At 41.2% G+C, this 25113-nt stretch overlaps 2 protein-coding genes across 10 annotated transcripts in view; one reads left to right on the forward strand and one right to left on the reverse strand.

Annotated features, from left to right (window-relative positions):
- The window catches only part of idi1 (isopentenyl-diphosphate delta isomerase 1), a 5696-nt gene extending 4341 nt beyond the window's left edge, over positions 1 to 1355 (forward strand). For both annotated transcript variants that reach the window (XM_071485751.1, XM_071485752.1), the window contains exon 7: positions 677 to 1355. In XM_071485751.1, coding sequence (XP_071341852.1) covers positions 677 to 889 — 213 coding nt within the window. In that variant the 3' untranslated portion in view covers positions 890 to 1355. The remainder of the gene's footprint in view (positions 1 to 676) is intronic.
- A 1426-nt stretch (positions 1356 to 2781) lies between these two features.
- Positions 2782 to 25113, reverse strand: part of LOC139625596 (copine-3-like) — a 32809-nt gene continuing 10477 nt past the window's right edge. For 2 of the 8 annotated variants that reach the window (XM_071485720.1, XM_071485718.1), the window contains exons 8-17: positions 24227 to 24325; positions 23968 to 24054; positions 23702 to 23761; positions 23376 to 23509; positions 22087 to 22141; positions 21868 to 21919; positions 21461 to 21594; positions 20256 to 20492; positions 20054 to 20168; positions 17757 to 19185 (exon numbers count right to left, since the gene is read on the reverse strand). In XM_071485720.1, the coding sequence (XP_071341821.1) occupies positions 20058 to 20168; positions 20256 to 20492; positions 21461 to 21594; positions 21868 to 21919; positions 22087 to 22141; positions 23376 to 23509; positions 23702 to 23761; positions 23968 to 24054; positions 24227 to 24325 (969 nt within the window). In that variant the 3' untranslated portion in view covers positions 17757 to 19185; positions 20054 to 20057. Of the gene's footprint in view, positions 4697 to 5670; positions 5784 to 6084; positions 6322 to 7474; positions 7609 to 7802; positions 7855 to 7991; positions 8047 to 8261; positions 8396 to 8498; positions 8559 to 8693; positions 8781 to 10040; positions 10140 to 11076; positions 11167 to 13245; positions 13327 to 13430; positions 13503 to 13601; positions 13677 to 14119; positions 14300 to 14701; positions 14851 to 15219; positions 19186 to 20053; positions 20169 to 20255; positions 20493 to 21460; positions 21595 to 21867; positions 21920 to 22086; positions 22142 to 23375; positions 23510 to 23701; positions 23762 to 23967; positions 24055 to 24226; positions 24326 to 25113 lie in introns of those variants that run through there. The other 6 variants (XM_071485721.1, XM_071485719.1, XM_071485723.1 and 3 more) reach the window with 5 other exon arrangements.

Consider the following 25113-nt stretch of genomic DNA (forward strand, 5'->3'; position numbering starts at 1 on the left):
AAAGACTGACTGAGCTTTTTAACTGCAACAGGAGCGAGCATAAGTCACTGTGGACAGTCCCAAATGTTGTAGCATTCTTCATCACATGTGCTGTTGCAGGATGCAGACGACACTCTCTGAGCCTTAGGGCTCCATCTCTCTGAATTTTTACAAGTTTCCAAAGCCTTCTTTCTAAAAAGTGACACGGAAACACAATTTTCACATGAGGAAACAGTCACAGTCTATGTCACTGCATAATCTGTGGGAATTCATTGTTTTCTGAGATGTGCATTCTCTGTATTAAGTTTTGGATACAGCTCGATCCAGTCAAACGGCTGTGAACCCTAAGAGCTGCAACAAAAACAGCAGATGTTCCTGTCATTTCCTCCATGATCTCTGCAAAGTTAGCTGACACTGGATACGGATACAGGAACAATGTACAGTATACTGATCAAAAATATAAATGCTTATGTTTGTACTCCCATTTTTTGTGAATTGAAAAAAAAGATTAGACTTTTTTTTAGCACACAAAAGATGCACACACACAGATTTGCCATGACGAGATCCCGAGTCGGCAGATGAACAACTTTATCTTGATGTTTGAGTGACACTGGATTGACTCTGCTCTACATCTTTGTCCTGAATGATATCAGATTCTGGACGGTAACAGTGTCTTTTTCTTGATGTCTCTCTGAAGGACGTGGAGTTGAGTCCAGACCCCAATGAGATCAAAAGCCACTGTTATGTGAGCAAGGAGGAGCTGAAGGAGATGTTAGAGAAGGCCAAGCGCAAGGAACTGGAGATCACCCCCTGGTTCAGCCTCATCGCAGAGACCTTCCTCTTCAAGTGGTGGGACAACCTGCAGAACCTCAAACAGTTCATGGATCACAACAACATCCACCACATGTAACCACGACCAGGCTCTGTTACAGCACAGCCAGCTGAGCTGCTGGAGACCCCTGACCTATGAGCATCACTGGCTACTTTAGTCGAGGTAGTAGTAAGTGTAAGATTTCTGCACTAGACGAGGAAGCAGAGAATGTTTGAACCTTGCTAAAAGTAAGAGGTGATGTGGTTTACGGTAGGTTTGTTGTTCTGAGGTACGTTCGTCAACACTTCGAGTCTTTCGTAAAGACACATGTCAGATAATCAACTGTGGTAAGGAAACAGACTGAACAGAACGCCTAACATCTTAATTTATCAGGCAGAAAATTAAGAGAATAGACTATTTTTAATATAAAAAAGTCAAGTGCCTGAGCGCAGGTCTTTAAGCCAAGGTGAATAGAGTCTCCACTGTCACTGTATTTTGTTGACAATGATATCAGTGAATAAGCTGAGTCTTTGTACCCTTTTACACAATAAAGCATTCGATTGTGCTCATTGTGTTGTGTTTTGCATCGTGCAGCTGGGACATTTGGCAATGTTCATAAAAGGGCAGCAACATTTTCGACAAAATACCTGAGATATTGTTCTGAGGAAGTGAGTTGCTGCTTTTAGAAGACATTTAAATCAGTGGAAGGTTTAAGATGGAAGTAATGAGGACGTGAGGACTGGAGAAATCCAGGTTTTACCCCCTCTTTCTGTAATGATAGGATATAACAGCAGGTGGCAGCAAATGCCTTTTCACCTTCAAAGTGCACTGGAACATTTCAATCCAAATGCTATGTGCTTGTCACATCCAGTCTAAAGGTAGAAGTCCATGTGTTTGTGATTATAAAGCAGGTCTAGGTTCTATATTAATACTGTGAAAGTATCAAAGCCTCAGTCCACAGAGAAATGCACACAGCCTGTATTCAGAAACTGAGCCTTAAAACCAGCCGTCAGGACTTCTGGAACTTTGTGACGTCACAACAAAGCAGTCACTGCTCTCAGCCACACCCACCTGGACCCACCATCCAACCTTGCAGGATGTGGTTTTTCTGAGTGTTTACCTGAAATCTGGTATACTTTTATTGGATCATTTATCAACCTGTTGTTACTAGAGCTCCAGAGAGGAGCCTGAGAGAGGAGATGTAAAACTACAGAGATGGTTTTTGGTTCCTAAAACCACAAATATATCTTCTGATGGAGATCAGATAAAACACAGATGAAGTGTAAAATATGAGACCTTTTAAAAGCAGCCATGAATGGATGTGAATAAAACACTGGACCGTTCTGCAGTGGCCTGCTCTGAGTCCTGGTCTTAATTCAAATGAACATCTATGGAAAGAGCTGAACCTCACAGTTGGGACAAGGCAGCCATCACGAGGGAAATGGAGCAGTTTGCACAGGAAGAGTTCAGCTAAACCATCGTCTGAGAAGTCGTCTGATGAAGAGCTGCAAAAAGCACCCGACTGCAGTGAATGCCTCACAAGGGTCTGCTACACAATATTAGCTTATAGGGTCCCAATATTTTGTCTAAGCCATTTTCTTTTGTTGTTTTATTTTAAATAATATGTTACATTGAAAATTAAAAGCTACATGTCTGAAAGAAGTTGAAATTGACAAAAGTATTAAAACGAAGAGAAGAGAAAATGGTGGCTTTTCTTTTCAAAATGTGGGAAGGTCTATATGTCAAATTTACAATCAGCTTTTACTATCAAACAAATCATGTGGGTAACATCAAATGTCTACACTAAGCTATTCTTAGTGTAACCAGCCAAACATTTACATGCCATAACAGTCAAATGCTGCCCTTGTTCCAATGCCGACAAGCAAGTGACGTCAGGTTTTGGTGATTCCTGGAAGTGGCCTACACACTGTTGGGGAGTGACCATCAAAGTGCTGATGAATTGTTTCCAGGGTGTTAAATAAGTGTGAAGCTCAGTTTGTAAAAGGTACTTTATTTGCAAGCTTGATGCACTTTTTGGATGTTAACACTAAGGCACATTGTGCATTTGCGATACACAACATGAAACATCAGATACATGTCTTATAGATGTCACTGTATATAAAAAAACAATGATTAAAAAAAATCACAAACAGAACTTTATCTACTTTTTACAGGAAGGTTGAACACTGATATATTCGCATTTAGCAGTTTATTAGCTGAAACTGAAAGAGGTGCAGATTATAATGTTGGTGCTGTTCTACTGCATTACAATATGATGACAGGTGTTATCTTATTATTTTGTCCACCCCATTCAAAACAATAAGTGTAGGCTAGATAACAGACACACCTCTGTGTTTAATGAAATGCAGCACAACAGCAGCCCAAAATGCTTCCACTTCCAAAATGATCACACAGTTGAATTGACATGAACAGTTTCAACACAAACTGGACAAGAGGACCTGCAAGAAGGAGGATTAGACTGCTTTAGTTTTAGATAGGTGTTCCTAATAATCTGCCAAATGAGTGTATGTGTGTATGAGGCCAGCCTCCCAAACAGAGATTAAACCTTGACTGAGTCTAAATTCAGTGGCCCTACTGTTGGCAGAAACGTCCTGTCTGTCCAGGTCCAGGAAACTGCCCCACAGTGTCTTTGCTAATCCAAAGTGTTGAAGATGAAGTAACTGGCACAGTAGTAGACCACAGCAAATTAACAAATCGATTGTGGGTGAAGAGACTGGCACAAAACAACCAGATCTACGACAAGTATTTTCCAGTCATCACAATGTCAGATTAATACTTTGAGGTATAAACAGCTGGGTTTCCAGGGCTTTACCACCCACACACACACAGTTTGGCACTTCAGTGAGTAAAAGAACAATAACAATTACTAGATCTTTGCAGCATATCATGTTGTTATAGGTGAGTGCAGAGAGGATTATGTGCCACAGCAGACATCTGTGTAAATATATATTCCATGCACCTACAGCAGCAACTACAAAGCTACTTTATACATACAAAATACATATATGCTCCTAGTAGTACTGCAGCTATTTCTCTGAGGATGAAAACATCATATGTCGGGGGTTCACTAGCCTATGTAATGCTTCTTTACATCAGGTTCTCACGCATATATTGGTGCCATGATTAAAAGATCATCTTTGTTATCTAAGTGTGTAAAAGCCTTTTACATTACAAATGTCACTTGACTGCAGCCATCAAACAGGCACACAAATCCATTGCACACTTTTATAATGCATCAAAAAAAAACAGCAGCAGGGTAGTTTATAACCCAGTGAGGAGTTCCTGCAATGACATTTTTTAAAAGTCCTGCAGAACAACAGAAGTCTTGAATAATTGTGCTGTTTATCTTTCATGCTTTGTTCCAATTAAGAGTGCAATTTCCTGCTGATCAACTCAATTCTTTCAAATGATGGAATGATTTAATGATTGTTTGCTTTTTTTTCTAAGATGCAGCAGCACTGGATAAAGTCAACATACATGGATGTTAACATCTAAGAACAGCTTGATCTATTCTGACACTTTACAAAGACGTACTGGTCAACAGTGTGGAGGGCTTGTGAAGGAACTACAGTGTGCAGTATGGTTGGTTGACACTGACTAAGCTGCAGGCTGGTATTTCATGAAGGTAGGGAAGGAAATAACTTATAATAAGACTTGAATTAGTGAGGTTTAGGGAGGGGATCTAATTGTGAGATGTGATGATTGATATCTGCTGGAGATGAGAGTGGTCTGTTTCTGGGTTCCTGCTTGTAGTATCAGATGGTCCTCTCAGGGATTTGCTGCAGGGTTGGAGTTGGGTGGTGCCAGTTTCATGACACTGAAAAACTCCACCACCTGACTGGGGACCTCTGCCAACACACTCTTTGCCAGTGCTTCTCGAGGAGCCTGAAGAGTTTAAAGGAAACAATGAAGAAAAAAATACAAATAACTTTTTTAAATGATTCATTATGTTATTCATGATGTTATAATTATCATCACTGTTCTAATTAGATGAAGAAAGCAGATGAAGACAGTTTAAAGGAAAATTCCACCCTTTCATATGTCAACAATCTTTGTTTTTCACTTCACTTCAGAAGTGATGATGCTCTGAGTGTTGAGTCTTGGCCTGAGGCTACGTCCACACTAAGTTTTCATTTTAAAACAAAAACGATCACATGACCATTCACGTACACTGGGCGTGTGCAGGTGTAAACAGGAAACAGATTGTCTACTGTGCAGTTGGTCAGTTGCAGAAAATACAACCAACAAGGAGAAGCAAAGGCAGTTGTAGCATTAAAATGAAGGATTTAACTGCACAACAGCTGCTAGCAAAGAAAACAAGGTGAGTAACGCTTGTATTTCATTATCCATGTTGTTTTCACCACTGGTGGCTGTCGATGATAAGACCCAATCAGGGAGTGACTGTGGACGTCTGCGTTATCGTCATACAGGCTCAAAAACTAGGACTCCAGACGAAAGCAAAGCAAAAGTGATGCGTTTTAAAACTAAAATGTAGTGGTGTGGATGTAGCCTTGAATCCAGTGACTCACACCAGAACCTGATATTTTCTGCTAATGCTGAAATCACATAAAAATATCAAGCTGTCATTGTAGCTGTGCTGCAAATATCTTGACATCATTGGAATTTCAGAAACAGCCAAAACAATTAAAACTGCAAATCATCTCATAATTTCCTTTTTTTGTTTTAGTGATCTAGAGTGGAGTTTTCCCTTTTATATAAATGAGCTAAATGATGTTTCAGAGAAGAGTTGGAAACGTTGGGATGAAAAACATGTAGTTCATTCATGCAGTGATTCATTTCATATGGGCCCAGCAAAGACTAGGATGGTGGGGGGTTCATGACTGAAATATTTGGGGTACCCCTATGAAGGATTGGGATCGTGGGGAGGCTTCAGTTTGAATAAACTGAAGAAGGAGGCCACTTGCTGAGGTAACTCGGCCAATACACTTTGGGCAAGAGCCTGGCTGGGCGCCTGAAAAGAGATAAATACACAAGGCACACAAATAAGCTAAGTGAGATCTAAACTGAGGGGCTGGGAATCCTTGGGTTTGGACATGTATACTGGCAATAGATGAGGAAACTACTGTGAGTTTTGTCATTTTGAAGGCAGTTAAACTGAAAATGTTGCAATCAATGCTTAGAAAAAAAGTGTGCATGCATTTTTTATGGCAACAGCTGACTGGCTGATTGAGAAAGATCAGCTGAAATCACAACCAACACTGCTCACATATCCGTATTTCTGAAGAAATGAGTAAGAAAAAAATGTCACTTACATTCTGGAACTGTCTGAATGGCACAAACTGGACGATGTCCCGCATGGCGGCCTCGCCAGCCAGAGAACGCAGACGCCCATCGTCTCCATCCAGGAACTCCATGGCACTGAAGTCAGCCCCCCCTACTCCGACAATGATGATTGACATGGGCAGGCGAGAGGCGTTGACGATGGCACTGCGGGTGTCGTCCATGTCTGTGATCACTCCGTCAGTGATGATGAGCAGGACATAGTATTGCTTCAGAAAGACAGCAACAACACGGGCAGGAGAGTAATTATTAAATCACTGTCTGAACTGTGGTGAAAAGCTTTTGGGTCTTCATTAAAACTTGCAATCTGTGCTTGAGTGATCTCAGCCACTGTGCAGGACTGTGCAGGCCCAAACAAATCCCAGCGTATTCTCTAGTATTCCTCCTCCACTTCATTTAAGCTTTATTTATAAATTGGCTGATTTGGCATTTTTCAGCTCTTTAAATGCAAGACGGTGAGCACCACCAGCAGCCTGAATTTTCAAACGGACAGAAAGATAATAAGACCTACAAATCAAAGGGTCCCAGATACAACACCTTGACTGGGAATACAAATCTAATACCTATGGGCCTGGATTCTGAAAATAGGTTGAAAATGCAATCACTGTGCTATTACCTTAGAACTCCTGATGCTGTGAATCAAGCTGTTATCAAATCATCCTGCTCCACCATGACAATTACATTATACACAAGTAATTAGGAAATGAGTACCAGCAGGCTTTTCCCTAATCCTGCCCAGTGTGACACATCCAAATGCTTACTGCAAGTGTAAATGACATGTGCTACAAGCAGTGGCAGTGCAGGAGTAACAGTGAGTGTTACTGTGAGTGAACCTGTTCATTTTTGAACAAGTCAAACCTGACTAGAATCACTGCTACGTGGTTGCCAAGTTGCAGGCCTCCCCTTCCTGAATTACAGCGTTGAATAATATCCAGAGGTGTTTTAGCAGCACGTTATGATATCACAATGAAGTTGACCTTTTGGCAGTTATGGCCAAAAACATGTTTTGTGAGGTCACAGTGACCTTGGCCTTTGACCTTTGACCGCCAAACTCTAAGTCAGTTGATCCTTGAGTCCAAATGAATAAAAGTGCCAAATTTGAAGAAGTTCCCTCAAGGTGTTACTGAGATACCACATTCATGAGAACGGGGCATATGTACATATGGACACACAATAAAGTCGTTTTTTTTATCTATGCGCAATAAAGTTGTGGGTGCCCTTTTTATGTCAATCAAGTCAAGTTATATATTTAAGGGAACCCAAAGTGAGACCCAATGCACCCCACTGTGAAACTCAATGAGATCTAACATATCACAGCTCAGAGTCATATTCTTGACAATGGCTCAACAGACAAACACTCACCGATGCAGTGGTCTGCTGCAGGGCCTGCTTAGCGAAGCACGCCACATGGTTGATGATAGGGGAGAAGTTGGTGGGACCATAGAGTTTGACCTGGGGCAGACACACCCTGTAGGCCTCCACCACTCCTTCAACACCTACACACACACACACACACACACACACACACACACACACACACACACACACACACACACACACACACACACACACAGTGAGGCTCAGACCTGCAGCAACACACTGCAAACCAGTCCAGTACTTATATCACCTGCTTCCACCTGCCTGAAAGTGGATCTAAATGAACCAACAACACACTGGTTTGTGAACACACCTGCACAAAATGGGTTTGATGGGTTGAAATTGAGAGGAAACTCGTGGGAAACCTGCAACACATCATCATCAGATATCACTTCCTGTGCAAAACCACCGAATGACTTTTACGTCTTCAAACTGAACGCACTGTAAAAGTAGTCCTACATTTGCATGTATTTGTAGTCTCATATTTAAATGCAAGCTCTACCTGCCATGTGGGAGGAATCTGGGCTCCGAAGCCAAAGGCGGGAAACATCTTGTCACTACACAGAAAAGAAAACATTTGTATGAGCAAGAGAATATTTTGTTAGTTTTTTTAAAAGTTTTCCTTCTGTCATCAGGACGCATCACAAAATTTGGAAAAGCTTTGTACAAACATTTTTTTTTTATTTTTTAAATTGGCTCCTGGTTGCACAGACAACAGTTCCACGTGTGAGGTTTTGAATGTACCAGACTGTGTCATACATGACATGCGTACCTGTCATAGTCCTGGATGACATTGCCCACAGACCAGATAGCAGAGAGGTACTCGTTAACACCCTCAGGACTGATGTAATGCAGAGACTGAGGAGACCTTGGATCCCCATTGGAGCCTGTGAAGTCGATAGCCACCTGCCAGCAGATGTCAAAGTAATGCATAGAAATCACACGTGCAGATATCATTATCCTTATTAGTCACGCAAGAGACAAAAGTTGGCATTAATAGAGAACTCACAGTGAAGTTGATCTGACAGCCTCCCATAATATAATCCAGGAATGTATACTCCTTCACCACCTACAACAGGTTAAGTATTGGAGAACATGGAATCTCACATTCATACTTCTAGACACCACTTAGAGCTTCAAATCAAGACTACATGCAAGACCAATCACACATGAGAACAACTTCAACTTAAGAAAATAATTGTACCTTGCACAGCTTCACGCTCACAACACCAGAGTTCTTGTAGCCTTTCTTCTTTTGTTTCTTCTTGCTGTTGATACATTCAAACTCTGCCTGAGGAGGAAACAAAACAGCATGGGCGTCTGTGTCAACACCTGATTACTGAGGGCTCTGTTTAAACACTCTAAAACACATGGTCTGGAGCATGTGGTCTAAAACACATGGTGTAAATGCAAATGTGCATATCACTTTAACTATTCAAACTGCAGAAAAAACAGTCTCTGCACCAGGCGTATGGTTCCATTGCATTGCACCAAGTCTCTTCATCATTCATGGGCGTGTTTTGGGTGTAGTATGCAACAAACCAATCAGAGCACCATCTCCCATTCCCTTTAAAAGTCAGGTGTGCTTGCAACAGATTGCTATTATAATGGCGCAGTATTTCACACAGAATTAGACTATATGTGGTGAATTGATTAGATATTGTAACTAATCAGTGAGGCCAGTCCTGACACACTCAGCAGAAGCTCAGTGCTGTCACTGAGGGGAAAGGAGGGGCTGCACACAGCACACAACGGCACAAATCACAACGTTAGAAATATTTTATATTATATGAGACGTGTAAATATATCTACAGTTCATTAAGAAACTGTGGACAAGTTTAGTGTAGTTGATGAATGGGAAACACTGTAGCGGATTTACCAGGGAGTAAGAAAGAACACTTCTTTCTGTGCAGAGCCTCATTTAAGTCCAAGGCATATTTATGCTGCATGTCAACATTGTGCGACCACAATATGCCAGAAAGAACGCTCCGAGCTTCTGAGGCTGTATTCTAATGTTCCACCTGATTTATCCAAACATCTGAAGCGTTGTGCTTGTTGTGTTCCCACCTATGTAGATGCATGTTACTCTAATGCACTTTAAAATAACAGTGAAATACTGCGCCATTGACGTCAGAACAGGTTTTTGTTGATCAATAACACACTTTCCACTACCTAAAAATAACAATGCGCCAACAATGCACCTGACAACACCACATTTTAAGACCAACATACCCAAGGGTGCACAGATGAGCGCAAATGTCTTTCCTATGGTTGTGCTTATTCCAAATAACTATATCAGATGGAGGTTTGGTGTATTATTTCATTTACAATACTTCAACAGACAAGCTGTTGCTGGAATTGTACTTGAAGTAACTGAAACAGTAGTTAAAGAGTCGTTTCATCCACCACAGCCCACTCAAAAAAACTGTTGAATTAAAACAGTGCAATTTAAAATCACATGAGCAGTGGTGAGCTGATCTAAACTGTGGAGGTATTTGAAATGCTGGCTGTTACATCCAAACAATGTAAACACACTGATACACAGTCATACCGGAGAGGTCTGAGATGCTTCCTGGAGGCGTGTCATTGTGGTCTCAAAGCTTCCAATAAGATCATGTGACCCATCATTGTCATAGTCGTAACACTCAACCTGGAAACAGGTAAAAACATTGGGTGATGTGATGTCACCTGGCAAGCAAGAAAAATGTCAAATGATTCACACATAGAAAAAAGAATTCCTGAGGAATCGGTTCACACAAACTACAAAAACATAATCCACACCCCAACAGTTTTTATTCAAACTATACTTTCTACCTCAGAAACAGTCTCGACCAGAATCTCAAATAGAATCCTGCAAAGTCTACTTATTCTCCAGAGTGACAGGGATACAGAAAGTAGACGCCGCTGTCAGATATCTCAAAACCTGAACAAATAAAATCAAAACTATCAGCACAGCCAAATACCACCAGAGGTAAGAGAGGGAGGTTTGTAATTTGAGTGAACCTACCCTTAAAGTTTATTACAAACTGTAGGATGTAAGAAACAGAACAACAAACAACATGCAAAAGTGAGATTCAAAACGCAACTCTCTGTAATACTGACGCTGGCAGTAACATGAATTAAAGGAGAGCATGTGGTTTCACACAAACGTGCTCTACAAGAGGATCGAGTTGGATGAAGGAAACCTGGAGGGCTGGACACCAAGCTGAGGAGGTGTCTCGTATCATTCCCCATCTACGCCATTCACACACTTCACCCATTAAGTGATGTTGAGATGAGAAGAGACAAATACTGTGATGCTCTGGGTAACTCACTTGTCCTGTATGGTTGGAAAGAGCTTCCTTCCTGACATGTTTGCTTCAGAGGTTAAAAAAAATATACATGTAATATACAGTAAGTTCATCTCTCTCTCAGATGTCTGAGGGGGAGATGCAACACAGGTTTAATCTGAAAACGATTATTTTCATTAATAAAGGCTCAAATGGTTGTACTGTGTTATAAACATGAAAATAAAAGGCACCACTGAAATCAGACCAGTTGCAGGTTTAAGCTGCGAGCAGTTGATGTGAAAGAGGTATTAAGTGTACTTTTATCGCTTTGTCCATGTCTCCTCCACAGAGAGACTGCAGGGGGATTCGAAAAGGTCTCCATGTTGGATTCAAGTTGTTCTTCACCACCTGAGGACAGAATACACGAGGATTACACAAACATATTTTATCAGGAACAAACATATGCAGGTTATTAATGTCCAGCTGAAATAACATTTTGTCATCTTTTTTCCCAGTAAAAAACAATGGCAACATGCTGCAAATCACAAAAAAAGGATTACTTTCAGTAACAGTCAGTGAACGCATCACAGATCACATGGACAGTAAGCGTTGATTCAGACTGTCTTCAGTTCAGCAATACGTTCAGTCTAATGCTAGTTCAAGCTGTAACACTCAAACTAACCTATGCAGTAACTGTACATATAGTAAGGTTAATAGCTCAGCAGGCTGTTCTTTCCACCGAGTTATCACATTATGCTGATCACAACAAACTGCAGTGAGAACAGTCACATTTTTGCTTTGAGCAAATATGGTGTAAAATGAACTGACCTGAGGAGAACTAACAGTAATCCACTGAATCAATTCAAATATGAGCTGCTTAGAAAAAGAATTTAATTTCTGTTGAACTTTAACATCAAAATGTGTTTCAATTGAAGTCTTCTCTTTCCCTTTTCACATGGGCCTGATACAATAAAAATTCATCAAGCCTTACAAATAGAATACAAACTGCTTTCAAAACCTGCTTTCACTATTAAATAACACACACGTATACTATGAGTTATATTAATGCCTTTGTACAACATCGATGTGCAGAATGTGAGCTCACACCATGTCACCTTCTTCATACACACAGAATATTAAGAGAGTAAACAGGTTGTATTTTATCACTGAATACAGGTTTTCTTTTTTCTACAAGTGATGAAGCAAAATGTTCTCCATAACTCTAACACTACAAGATTTGAAAATAATGGCACATCACACTACAGGTTATTATAAAGATTATCCTGCCAGAGGGAGCAATCAGGGAGCTTCTTCAACTTCTTGTTTTAAATATCTGACAACAGTGGTATGCTAGCTACCATTAGCCTGAAGCGCTAGTGTTACTTGGCAAAACAATCAGCAGCTCTGGGACATAATATGGCACAGTCGTAATCATCCTCATTTTGAATCCTAAATATCAAACATGTTTGATATTAATCGGGGCGGCCCAGATGAGCCTACAAGCAGTTTCCTGCCACTCTCTACTGTCCTATCAAATAAAGGCAAAAATGCCCCCAAAAAATTTGATCTGAGACTGCAACGCCGTTGCTATAGCTGAACTCAATTCCCATGGACAAGCTTGCTTGCATGACCCACAGCGAATATAAATCAAATAATTACAGATTACGTGCTGTTTACAAAAGTAGCAGCTCTTCCAAAATGCATGTGTATGATAAGGTTTGTGTTGACCTGCAGAATTTAATATTACTATAAAAACTTGCATTCAATTCATGCATCCATCCATTATCTATAAAGCTTATCCATACAGGGTCGTGGGGGGGCTGGAGCCAATCCCAGCTGACACTGGGCTAAAGTGGACCCTGAACAGGTCACCAGTTTATCAAAGTGCTGACCCATAGAGACAAACAACCATTCATGCTCATATTCACACCTATGGGAGGAACCTGGAGAACCTGGAGGGAACCCACGCAGACACAGGGAGAACATACAAACTCCATACAGAAAGGCCCCAGGCCTAGGGTTCAACCTCAGAACCTTCTTGCTGTGAGGCGACAGTGCTATCCAGTGTACCACTGTGCCGCCCTGCATTCAATTCACTCAACAGAAAAAATGTATGAATTGTCCTATGATGTGGGGTCTACAGAGCACAGCTGACAGATGGCTGGGATATCTCTAAGATTTAGGTGCTACTTTAGCGCTACGTGGCTTTGTGAAAAATGAGGAGTCCTAAAGTTAGGACTGACCATTATTTTCAGGAGTTTCTCCTAAATCAGCAGGTTAGGAGCTACTTTCAGCCTGGAGATGCTTTGTGAATATGGGCCCAGATTTATAATAATAATAATTTCTGACATCATAGAAAATAAAACCCGCAGGTTTCTCTAACTCAGTCCCACACACAAACGGGATTTCTCTGCTTCCTCATTCACAATATCAACATCATATCAAGCAACCGTAACCCTAAGCCTAACCCTGTCATTGGGTGCTCACCTCTGTCCTGTGAGCCAGCTGCCATCCGGTCCCCGTCGCCTTGTAGAATTCCAGGTAAGGGTCCGACTTCCCAAAGAAATCCTGAAAATGAATAAAGGAATGAAACACACAAATAGGTAAAATGCACCTGAATGTCTAAAAAAATGATCAACAGCATTTAAGAGTTTAAAAAGATTCACCCATACCTTGTTATCTAGTTTCCTCGCTTGCACCTCAAAATTCACCACCCTGTTATCTTTTATTTCTTCTGCACTGATCTAGAGCAGAGTAGAGAACAGGGAAATAAATAAAAGAGCAAAAATAAATACAATCAAACAATATCACGACATGTCTCTCTAGCTCTCTATGCCACTCACTGTGATGGTCCCTTTTCCTGCAGGCGACTTGTTCTTCAAGACGAGTGGTCGCGTCAATTTTTTACTAGACACAACCTTAGAACATATAAAAAAAAAAAGAAAGGATAAAGAAGAGGGAGCTGCAGCAGACACAGCAGAATGAGTACAACAGAGGGCCACAGGGCAAATTACATAACAAAACAAGCAGGCAGAATGAACATCTGAGGTCAAATTACACTGAGAGAGTCGACACAGCAACTGTTTATCAGGGATGACGATGCTCCATCTCTGACATGGTGAAACACTGGCATCTTCATTACACCACACTACTGCTGTTGCCCCTATCGGACTGATTAGACTGAGATGTCAGTTTATTCTTTACACTGACAGAAACTGTGGAAAAAAAAAAGTAAAAACTCGTTCTGTGAAATTTAAAAAGTAAGGAACTGAAATCTTTAGACGCTAACAGAAGGCCTTTTATGACATGAACTGTGAACATTGAGTGGCGTCCTTCCAGAAGAAGAGAGGAGAGACTTTACCTGGCCCAAGGTGCACTCCAGTTCCCCCAGGAAGTCGTCATCACTCAGGTCAACAGTCTTGTTGTCAATGTCATAAATCCCAAACTTCAGTTTCTGCACTATTTCAAAGTAGTAGTCGATGACAAACTTTTTGGCAAACTTTGGGTTGAGGCAATTCTGGACTTTCTCTGTGCGTTCCACCTATTAGGAAAGATTGGATTGCTTTATGACGGGGTCTGAGAGGAAGCATTTCTGTCAACTTGAAGGTGTCAAAAGTTGTATTTATTAACACACATGCACTCACTGATGAAACAGGAAATTATGTGACTGCGGCAACAATTTCTCCATCTGGGGGTTAATGATTCAAACTGCTCTGAGATTTTCTCTTGCAATAACTACTACACCTAGGAAAATGTATGATTTCGAATATACCACATTATCTGTTTCTCAGAGCTGGATTAAGGTTAGGGTTCTTCACTCACCCGACTACAGTGTGTCTAACATTCAGACACACTCACATCACCCAGATTATAGCAGGTTTACACCAGTTCACTAATACTAACTCTCTGATATTTACAAATCCAGATCCACCACCCTACTGACCTCATACCACTGAGACTCAGAGCTGCTCATCAACAGGACACACAGAGGGTCGGACTTGGAGCCGATGTCTTTGTCCAGGAGATTGTCACAGGACACAGTCAGCTCCACCTTGGTTACACACTGGGCAGCCATGTCTGACTGGCAACAAGCTGGAGGAACAACACAGACAGGCAGGGAGCGCTGTCAAACATCTGTTTGCCCTTAAAGCTGAACATATCCACAAAACTGTGGGATACCCTCCCATTTCAAAGACGGCTGAAAGCCTGTTTATTTAATTTGGCTTTTAACTATTTCAGTATTCCCACTTTCTTCTTCTGTTTTTATTTTTATTTATGTATTTTAACGTCTACGGGTTTTGTTGTGCTGCTTCATTCTTATTTTTATTGTAAAGCACTTTGAGCTTCCTCTCCTGTACGGAAAGTGCTTCGTGAACACCCTGTCCTTTTTACCGTTGTTATTAGCCTCCTCTTATTGTCATACACTATTAAAAAGTAGCATTTTAAAGGGTTTTCTCTTACCTTGAAGGGAGAGCTCAGCGCAGTGACATTACACACCCTGCCATCAGCACTACAGCACACTCAGCTACCAACAGCAGTCACACACGACTGGGCGTTAACGTTACGCCACAACCATGCAGCGAAGTTTAGCTTCATACAACCGCACACGACTGTGGCGCCTCTCTCTAAAGCAGCCCAGTGAACCAGAGACTGAACCTCATGGAAAATATGACACAATCAGCTTTAATGAAGCCCAGTCGGTGTAGAGCGAACGGGCTAACGTTAACGTTAGCGGGCTAACGTTAACGTTAGCAGGCTAACGGGGCTAGTAGCCTGAGTGCTAGTACATGGACAGCTAGCTGGTTTACCACGTCAACTTCCGACAAGATAATTAGGTGATCATCAGCTGTGAGGCACTGAACAGGACTCACGGGAAGAAAATGTGTTGTTAAAGATGATAATGATGTCCGCTGGGAAGAGTCGCGTCGCCGAGCCAGCCCCGGAGATCTGCGGTCTGAGCTCTGCCAAAGTCCGCCCACCGTAACGCCTGCTACAGAGCGCCGGTCTCAAACTCACACCCCCGCCTGAAGTCCACAGCCTGCGCTCCAAGCCCCCACCTGTCGATGCCAGGTGGAGTCGGTGGTTGTTGATGTACCAGCTGGGTCTTGGATTATTTTGAAAGTTTTATTTTGAAGAGGTCTGTTGGATAGGTGTACACTTTACCCGGTGGTCACATCGTTCAACTGCACCACAGTTTATAAACAGTGACTTTTGTTTTAAAATAAATCTTGAGACAAAAAAAGGCATTATCTTATCTTTACCATCTTTTAGCTTGCTTCAGTTTGGTCACTGTATTTTGAAAGTACTCGCAGGAAGACGTATGATGTCATGTCCGCACTGAAGCTACTTTAACCAGAGACTCTGGACCATGGATGTATTATAATACATCCATGCTCTGGACAGTATGTATTGTGTATATATATTACCCTATCTTTGCTTTAACGAATTTAATATTGTTTGAAAACAAAGTGTACAATATATTATTAAGATACTATTAACATCAGTACGAACAGTAGGCCTACTATAAATTCCCTTGATGATACCTGTGTTGAATAATAATAATAGGCTAACAATAATTAGTATTAATATCGGTGTTAATTCTACTGAAGAATATAGTCTATAAACTGTGCCCAGTAGAATTCAAATATAATTGCATAGCACATTTTCACCATTACTAAAGAAGTTTAAAGGGCTCTACATAAAAACAGAAAACACACTAAAATGTGCTTATACACAGAAACATCCATGCATATATCAGTATACATAAATACATACATAGATACAAATTATACAAATACAGTGAGTTCATTCAGTCCATAATCTGATAAACAATTACAGTCAGGGGTCTGGCTACTCCATCAATCGGACAAAATCCAAGATACTGCCTATAAAACAACGGGATACAAAGGCCGGGGACCCCATTTTCAAACGAACGTAAAATCTATAAAATACCTTGGAATTCACATCTCTTCAAACTCGAATGAATTATTCCATCTTACCTTTACATCCCCACTGCAAGAAATAAAGACATCTTGGAAAATTGGAAATGATTACCATTATCTCTTATTTGCCAAATCTCAACAGTTAAAATTAACATCCTTCCAAAAATAAACCAGCTCTTCTCCATGACTCGTCACCCCATCTTCAGGGTGGTTCTCCTCTCTCAATAGTGCAGTCACCAAATTCTACTGGAAAAATAAAAAAAAAACATGACTTAAACAATCCACTCTCCAAAAAATAAAAATATAAGGGAGCCTTGGGGCCCCAAATTTCCCTCTATAGTTCCTTTCACATCAGTTTTACATCTGCCACTGGACAAATAACATCAACTCACTATGGCTAGAAATTAAGGCAAGAACTGAACATCAAATACCTTCCATTTATAGATAAATCCATAAAAACTCACACCTGCTAGAAAAACAATACCATTAACACCACACTAACTGCCTGGTAGAAAACAAATTAAATTCTCCATCACAACCTCTCACCATCCTCTGATAAGCAGCTGAAGCCCAGCACATGGGCTTCAGCCAAAGTAACAGACGTTTCCACTGCTCAACCTCAATAGACGCTTACTTTCACACCCTCTGGCTCTGTCCACTCATCCAAAACCTCTGGTCAGAGGTCATGAGATACTGGGCCTCAGCATACCTATCTGCCCTGTCATTGCATTACTTGGTGACCTTTCTACATTACACATACCCTCCCAGCACAAACCATTTCTATTGATATCATTACCATAGTCAAAATAAAAAACACTATTGAACTGGAAAGATAGAACAGATATATCCATAAGCCTCTGGATCAATTTACCAACAGATCATTCAAATTCAGAAAAACTCACACCCATGGTCACCCATTTTACAATACCTCCAATGCTGATTCCTCTTAGCGTAGCAGTTTGTTTATCTATCTATCTATCTATCTATCTATCTATCTATCTATCTATCTATCTGTTTATGATACACATTTCAAGAATACACAGAATTGGCTGTAAATCTATGGTGAAAATCTGTCTTTAATGTTATGACATAAAGGAGATAGTGCAGACAAAAAAGCAATAATTGTTAATTCTCATTAAAAAAAAAGTTTAAGTAGAAAATGGCTGTTGTGTGGCTTAAGTTAGTTTTTGTGTTTTTTTGTTACATAAAATATTGATTAAAATCAAAGTCCATGACAAAGTATATTACATAAGGCAACAGCACATTGATCAGTGCTAACAACTTAACATACTTAACATACAAGTGTATTATTGTACACTTAATGAGATGTACTGGGTCATTTTCATAACAGTCAGGGAAGTTAGAAGTTTCACCTCCTCTTTAGACAGATTGAATTTGTAATGTTAATCAGCGTAAAAGCGTGAATTGTACTAAATGAAACTCTCCACTGATGTAATGAATCACTCCCAGGGATTCTCCCTGTTTAACATTCATATGGAGGCACTAAGTACATCAAAACCAAATGTGGAAGTGAATTTAAAAAAGCGACAGAAGTACCAAACAGTAGCAAGGACACTATGTAATCACTTTGTAGTGCAAAATCTACAAAAGGTATTCATTTTAACACCTGTTAATCTGTGAACTTCTCATATGTAAACATCAGTGAGGTCGACCTGAATTAGTAAAGTCTGTTTGTTAAAGCCATAACTTTGACCAAGGTTCATGATTTCAGTGGAAAGTGATGCTACATCTCGCAGGATCACAAGAAAGTGTGAAGACCACCTAACAAGTGTTCACTGTGAAATGAAGACAGTGGAGGAAATATTAACAGTACTCCAGCCTTTTCATGTAGAGGTTCTGACAGACTAATCACATGGCTGTTATTAGCTGCCACAGTTTTTCTATAGAAACCAAAGACCTTGAGTCAAGTCGCACTTGTTTCAACTGGCTCCTTAGGCAAAGTGATACAATTAGACATGATTAACTCTTAACAATTCTGGCACTTGAGTCACATTAAGTCATGTGTGATAATAATTTACATGCATTTACATGTTACATGCACCTTATTAAATGTTAGGAAATGTTTGACAACATCTGTGTACTATGACTACCAACTATGGATTTATACTATCGATTCTTCACTTTTACAAACCATAACATCACCAACAGACTGGATGTTGCATGCTCGTATGACCATGGAGTGTGAATTATGAGTAATAAAATTAGAAGATATGCACCTCGAAATACACAATTGGACTCGCCTCCAATAATCTGGATAATATCTGACTGGACCTTTGAAGGCATTACATTGAAGAGATAAGTTGATCCTCAGGACACATCACTGGGGAGGTTGGGGGGTGCTGATGCTGAGAGGTCAGGGAGGTGTGTCGCTGTGGGGCGGCCTCAAACTCATGGTATTGAAGAAGCTCGCCACCTGACCTGGGACTTCTGCCAAGACACTCCGAGCAAGCATCTCCTGAGGACTCTAAAGAGACGGGACAGAGACAGAAAAAGAAGGCGAGTGTGACAAACACTGTGTGTAGATTTAGACAGCAAGCTGCAGGGCAACCAAACATGAGGCAGCACAGGTGAGTATTTCATGACATTGATGAATATTTAATTTTGATTAGTATTTTAGAGTCTATCACCAGATGACAATATGCTAAACTAAATGGAGTGAACACTGACAGTGGCAATACTGCTTCACAACTTGTCATGTTGCCAGTCATTTTAAAAATGGCACCAGCACTGCCAAATATCTGATCAAGCGTATAATTTAATTCTCTTCTTTAAGCATTAAAGCAACTGTTTGACATTTGGGGATTTTTTTTTTACTTTCTGGTAGAGAGTTACATAAGAGGATTGTTACTGTGGCTACAGTCTGGCTCACCTCTCAGGCTGGGCACAGGGAATCAGTTAACCCAGCTCTGTCCAGCTACCATCTACTTGTTTTAAAGGTCACAGCTTAACATTAAGTCTCCTATGTTTGAGCGATGCAAAAACATAAGTGTAAAAGCAACAAATGGCTGTTTTATGGGGCATCACATGGCAGACAAACAGTGGAGACTCCAGGGAGTTACTGCTCCCTGCCAGGAAGTAGTCCAGGACACGCTGCCTGTTAACAGTGAGTTGAGATAGTGTTTTCAGCAGTATGTTCACACACTGACAGCCTCACTCTGACAGACCTGCAGACCCACATGACTGCATAATGTAAACCATGAAGACAGGATGTAAAATCCCTCAAGTATTTCAGGGGCATCATTATGTCTCTATTTAAATTCATGCAGCTGTGGATCAAATGCAGGGAAGAGGGAGGAGATTGGGGTTGGAGAGTGGGTCGGGGTAACTCCTACATTTCTAGGAAGGACTGGGTTCGCTGGGGGGCTTCAGGTCAAATAAATTGAAGAAGGAGGCCACTTGGTCAGGCAACTCTGCCAGTACGCTCTGGGCAAGGGCTGCAGTGCCTGCCTGAAATAAGATGTGGGGACATCATTTCAGATTTTAAAGATGCTCCTGGTGCATGCTGTTAGAGACTCCGATTATGATTCATCTTACATTTTGGAACTGCCTGAATGGCACAAACTGCACAATGTCCCTCATGGCGGCCTCTCCTGAAGCAGAGCGTAGAATTCCATCGTCTCCATCCAGGAACTCCATGGCACTAAAGTCTGCCCCCCCAACCCCAACTATGATGATAGACATCGGCAGACGAGAGGCGTTGACGATGGCCTGACGGGTCTCATCCATGTCTGTGATCACTCCATCAGTGATGATGAGCAGGACAAAGTATTGCTGGGAAACAACACAAAGAAGTTATTTTCATCCCCTGTGAACTGGTTGAGATTATGTTGGTCCTGGTAAGTTGCCTCTGCCACAACTACAATAACAGACCTTTACACATAACCAGGGATGTCACGAGAACCAGCAGGTTGGTACCAACTTGATGCCAAAGTTCTGAAAATGTGACGGTACTTGTTTCTCTGCGGTGCTGTAAGTACTGAAGATAACATAGATGTTGCAGGTACTGGAGATGTGATTCCTCCCAGACTGACGAGAGCAGTAGAATAACACTACAAGAGTCCGAGTCAGGTGCAGTACACAATAACAACATGTGGAATGACAGCAGCAAGTGCAGGTCCACAGCAACTTGTAGGAAAGAAAAGACACTATGACCGGTGTATGGGGATATTTAGGATTTGACTTGGATCATCAGGGACAAGTTGGAGACAACCAGAGGCCAGAATGTAAACAGAGCCACAGGAGGAAACAGCAGCTCAGAGACAGACATCAGATCTGCACAGAGTTCAGGCTGAGAGAGTTTCAGTTAACTTTATATGAACAACATGTCGTCAACATGTTTATGCCCTGAAATGTTTCTTAGTGTTTGTGAACTGTGACAGCTGAGATCTGTTGTAGCAACGCTCCACACATCACGTTCACAAAGGCTAACGTTAGCTTGTTTTTTTACGACATGGGTCTGTCACCTTAGTGTGTTTAAACTACTGCTTGCACACTGACCATATGGAGGTGTGTGTGTGTGTGTGTGTGTGTGTGTGTGTGTGTGTGTGTATGTGTGTGTGTTTGTGTGTGTGTGTGTGTTTGTGCAGCAACCTCTGTTGTTTTCTGTTTTGTTTTTTTTTGCTGTGGCATCGAATTTGGTATCAAGAATCGTGGAATTTCAATGGTCTTTGTACCAACTACCAAAACTGTGGTATCGTGACATCCCTACACACAACAGCCACAGTTAAACTGGAACTCACAGAGGCACTTTCCTGCTGCATGGCCTGCCTGCCAAAGTGAGCTACATGGTTGATGATTGGAGCGAAGTTTGTGGGGCCGTAAAGCTTCACCTGGGGCAGACACTGCTGATAGGCGTGCACCACACCTTCTATACCTAAAACAGAACACACACACACAGACACACACATACACACACACACACACAGGGGTGAATAGAACCACACATCTGGAAATTATCATCTCTCAACAAATGAAACCAGGCCACTCTGCCAAACAAACCCAGGAACAGCATGAGTGCATCACAGCAACTGTTCAAACTTCAGCTGTGACTCACCTCGAACTTTTGCTAAATGTCATAAAGCACATGTCCTGATCTGCCCCATTAAATACACAGAGTGGCTTCACATTAGCTTTAGTCTATTCCTACCTGCACAAAATGGATCTGATGGATTGAAGTTGATGGGAAACTCATGGCTGACCTGCAAATACAAATAATTATTAATATAGATCAGATATCAACTAATCTGAGATGAGCTGAGTTCTGCTAATGGAAGATGAGCCTGGTCTTGTTTTAGAGAGTTTAATTGTCACATGGACAAAGGCCTATAAAAAATCAAAGTATGTTGAAACTGAAGTAAACCATCACCTGCCATCTGGGAGGGATCTGAGCTCCAAAACCAAAAGCAGGGAACATCTTGTCACTGTGCAAAGGAAACAAAGCAGGTGTTACAGTCCAAGTGCATTTCCACATACAAAGAATTAGACTGAAGCCATTGTACATTAGTTTTACATGACTGTTCCTCGTGGCTCTGTTCAGACAGGACAGGATATTTATGGAGAGAGCTGCATGACTCTACTTCACAGAGTTAACCCACTGATACAGTGTCACATCAATCTTGACAGATACAACAGTGCACAGGTGCACACACTGGGCAAAATCAGGTTTATTTACTGATCCGTCTCCTCAGCAGCCAATCTCCTCCTCATCAGCCCACTGGGAGGGGTCCTGCATCTGACAGAGCAGTGTGAGAACAACAACTGGACCCTCAACACCAAAAGGACCAAGGAGTTCATTGTGGACTTCAGGAAATCTAGAGGCTGTGAACAGCCCCCAGTCCATCTGAGGACTTCTTCCAGACCCTCAAGACCTCCATTCAGGTCATGACGAAACTGAAGACAGCTCACCTGCCCCCCCCAGATCCTGGTGAACTTTTGTCACTCTACCAGAGAGCACACTAACCAACTTCCTGACAGCCTGATATGGCAACTGCTCAAAGTCCAGGGGCCAGATGCATGAAACTCTGTGTAGATTCTTGAAAGAAACTATACGTACACACAAAACCAGAAATATGCAAATGCATTCATAAATACCAATTCATGTGCAGGGAATTCTCCTAGTTAGTGTGTGTAGGCCCTTGGTCGAACCTGACCTGAAGTCACTGTGGTGAAAACTGTCCAGTGCATCACTGGTGTTGAGCTAACTGCTAAAGACTCCTCTCACCCCAACCTCAAACTGTACCACTAACTGTATCACTAATCTGCATATATCGACCTGCTGCATATATTCTGTTGTGCATCTCCACCCCAACCCGTAATATTATTTATCCATATTGCTCTGCCAGGTTGTGTGTAACTGTGCACTTTTGTTTGCACTACTTTGTGCTCTTGGTTAAAAGTCTAACTGTAAGTTGTGAAAGGACTATAAAGCTAAATGTAATAAAAAGTGTAGGTAGGTTGGGATTTACACAAACTGAGATTCACTGTTAGTCTTTGTTTTTATTGGAACATGTTTTCTTTCAAACTTTTTTTTTCTTTTTTGGTTAGATATTTTACATCAGTCTGACTGATTTTCTACAGGAAGGAAAACAACCTGCTATGTGGAAATGATTTGTGAAGGATCATAATGCCTCATAGAAGACAATCTGCTGTATTTACCTGTCATAGTCCTGGATGACATTACCCACTGCCCAGATAGCTGCCAGGTATTCATTATAGCCCTGAGGGTTGATGTAGTGGAGGGACATAGGGTACCTGGGATCCCCGTTAGAGCCTGTGAAGTCAATAGCGATCTGGCCAAAGACAGGGGGACAAATACAGAGAGAATCAGTTCAAATGATGCTCTAACAACATCATCAGTAAATACTTCCTGAACATATTAAATCCTTACCACAGTTTAAATGAAGGATTCCTAACATGCAAGAATGAGGCAAATGTTTTGATTCTTCCTTCACAATTATTTTCAAAAAGAGATTCACACTTACAGTGAAGTTAATCTGGCAGCCACCCATTACGTAGTCTAGAAACGTGTACTCCTTCACTATCTGCAAATAAATATTGATGTATGGAAATTACTCAACTGTTCAAAAAATTAATCAAAAGAAATAATTTGCCTAGTAGTTTATACCTCTGTTAGATATACAGGTAATTTTACAGAAGACATCTGAACATCTCTTTATCTTCTGACTTCATGCACTACACTGAGAAAACAGTGAGTTCAGAAAGAAAAAAGGGCAGAAAGCCACAGTACCTTGCATTGTTTTATCATGATAATACCAGAGTTTTTGTATCCTTTCTTCTTCTGTTTCTTCTTACTGTTGATGCATTCAAACTCAGCCTGAGAGGATGACAAACACACCACACACGTGTCAGGAAGAGATGTCCATCAAGGTTCATAATATGATTGTTACAAGAATAAACTTGAACTTTTTTTCGTATTTCATCATGTTCAATTTTTTTATGCTTATGCTTAACATGTCAGAGCTGACCAACAACCACACAGAGCTCACCGCATACGTCTGTGATGCCTGCTGTATCTCACAGAGCGTGGTCTGAAAGGATCCGATGATGTCGTGGGAGCCGCTGCTGTTGTAGTCGTAACAGTCTACCTGGGAAACACAGAAGGTTGGGACAAACGAGACAAAGTGAGTCCATCCTCTTAGATTTTAAACGAGCAAAAAATGATTAGACAAGGCATGCTATGGGGGTGAGGCTTTAAATGTGAGGCAACACCCTGCTACTGAAACACCTAACAGAGAAACACACACAAGCCTTCTAAATGGCAAACAGAGGGAGTACAGGCCCCGACCCCCTCCTGTAGAGCAGGGCTCTCAGAGTACCTAATCACAATCTGCACACTGCAGTGTCAGTGTTCAGAGAACAGGGAGAAGACAAACAGGTTTAGACACAGCAGGGAGCGTGAGACACACTGTGAAGCTACAGTCAGTCTACGAGACGAACAGCTAAGAAAGCTCATGGATAACTGGGAGCAATCCATCTTAATGGAAAACCTCTACCTTTTGGAAAACTGGCCCATTGGTCAACTTACTTGTTGACAGTGGTGGAAAGTCACTAAGTACATTTATTCAAGTACTGTAGTTAAAGAGTAACTTAACAGCAGGCTGAGAAGCAGCGTTTTGCCCACCTCACCACAGCCAACAGTGCGGTGTGGTGTAAGTATGCTTTGTTGTAACCACTCCCAACACTGAAGTCATGGGGTCCAGGAGTCCACCTGTACTTCACCACAGGTAAAAAGCGAAGTTTTACATTTTAATGCTGTGCTGTGGAAATGTGCTTTTTACTTCACTACATTTATTTAAACAGATATACAGTACCTAACAGTTACTTTTCACATTCAGATTTTAGATAAAAAAATGTGATATTCATAAAACACACT

Source organism: Trachinotus anak, unplaced genomic scaffold (assembly GCF_046630095.1).
Source record: "Trachinotus anak isolate AG129_WGS33_773 ecotype Australia unplaced genomic scaffold, CSIRO_AGI_Tana_v1 ptg000009l, whole genome shotgun sequence".
Taxonomy (NCBI): domain Eukaryota; kingdom Metazoa; phylum Chordata; class Actinopteri; order Carangiformes; family Carangidae; genus Trachinotus; species Trachinotus anak.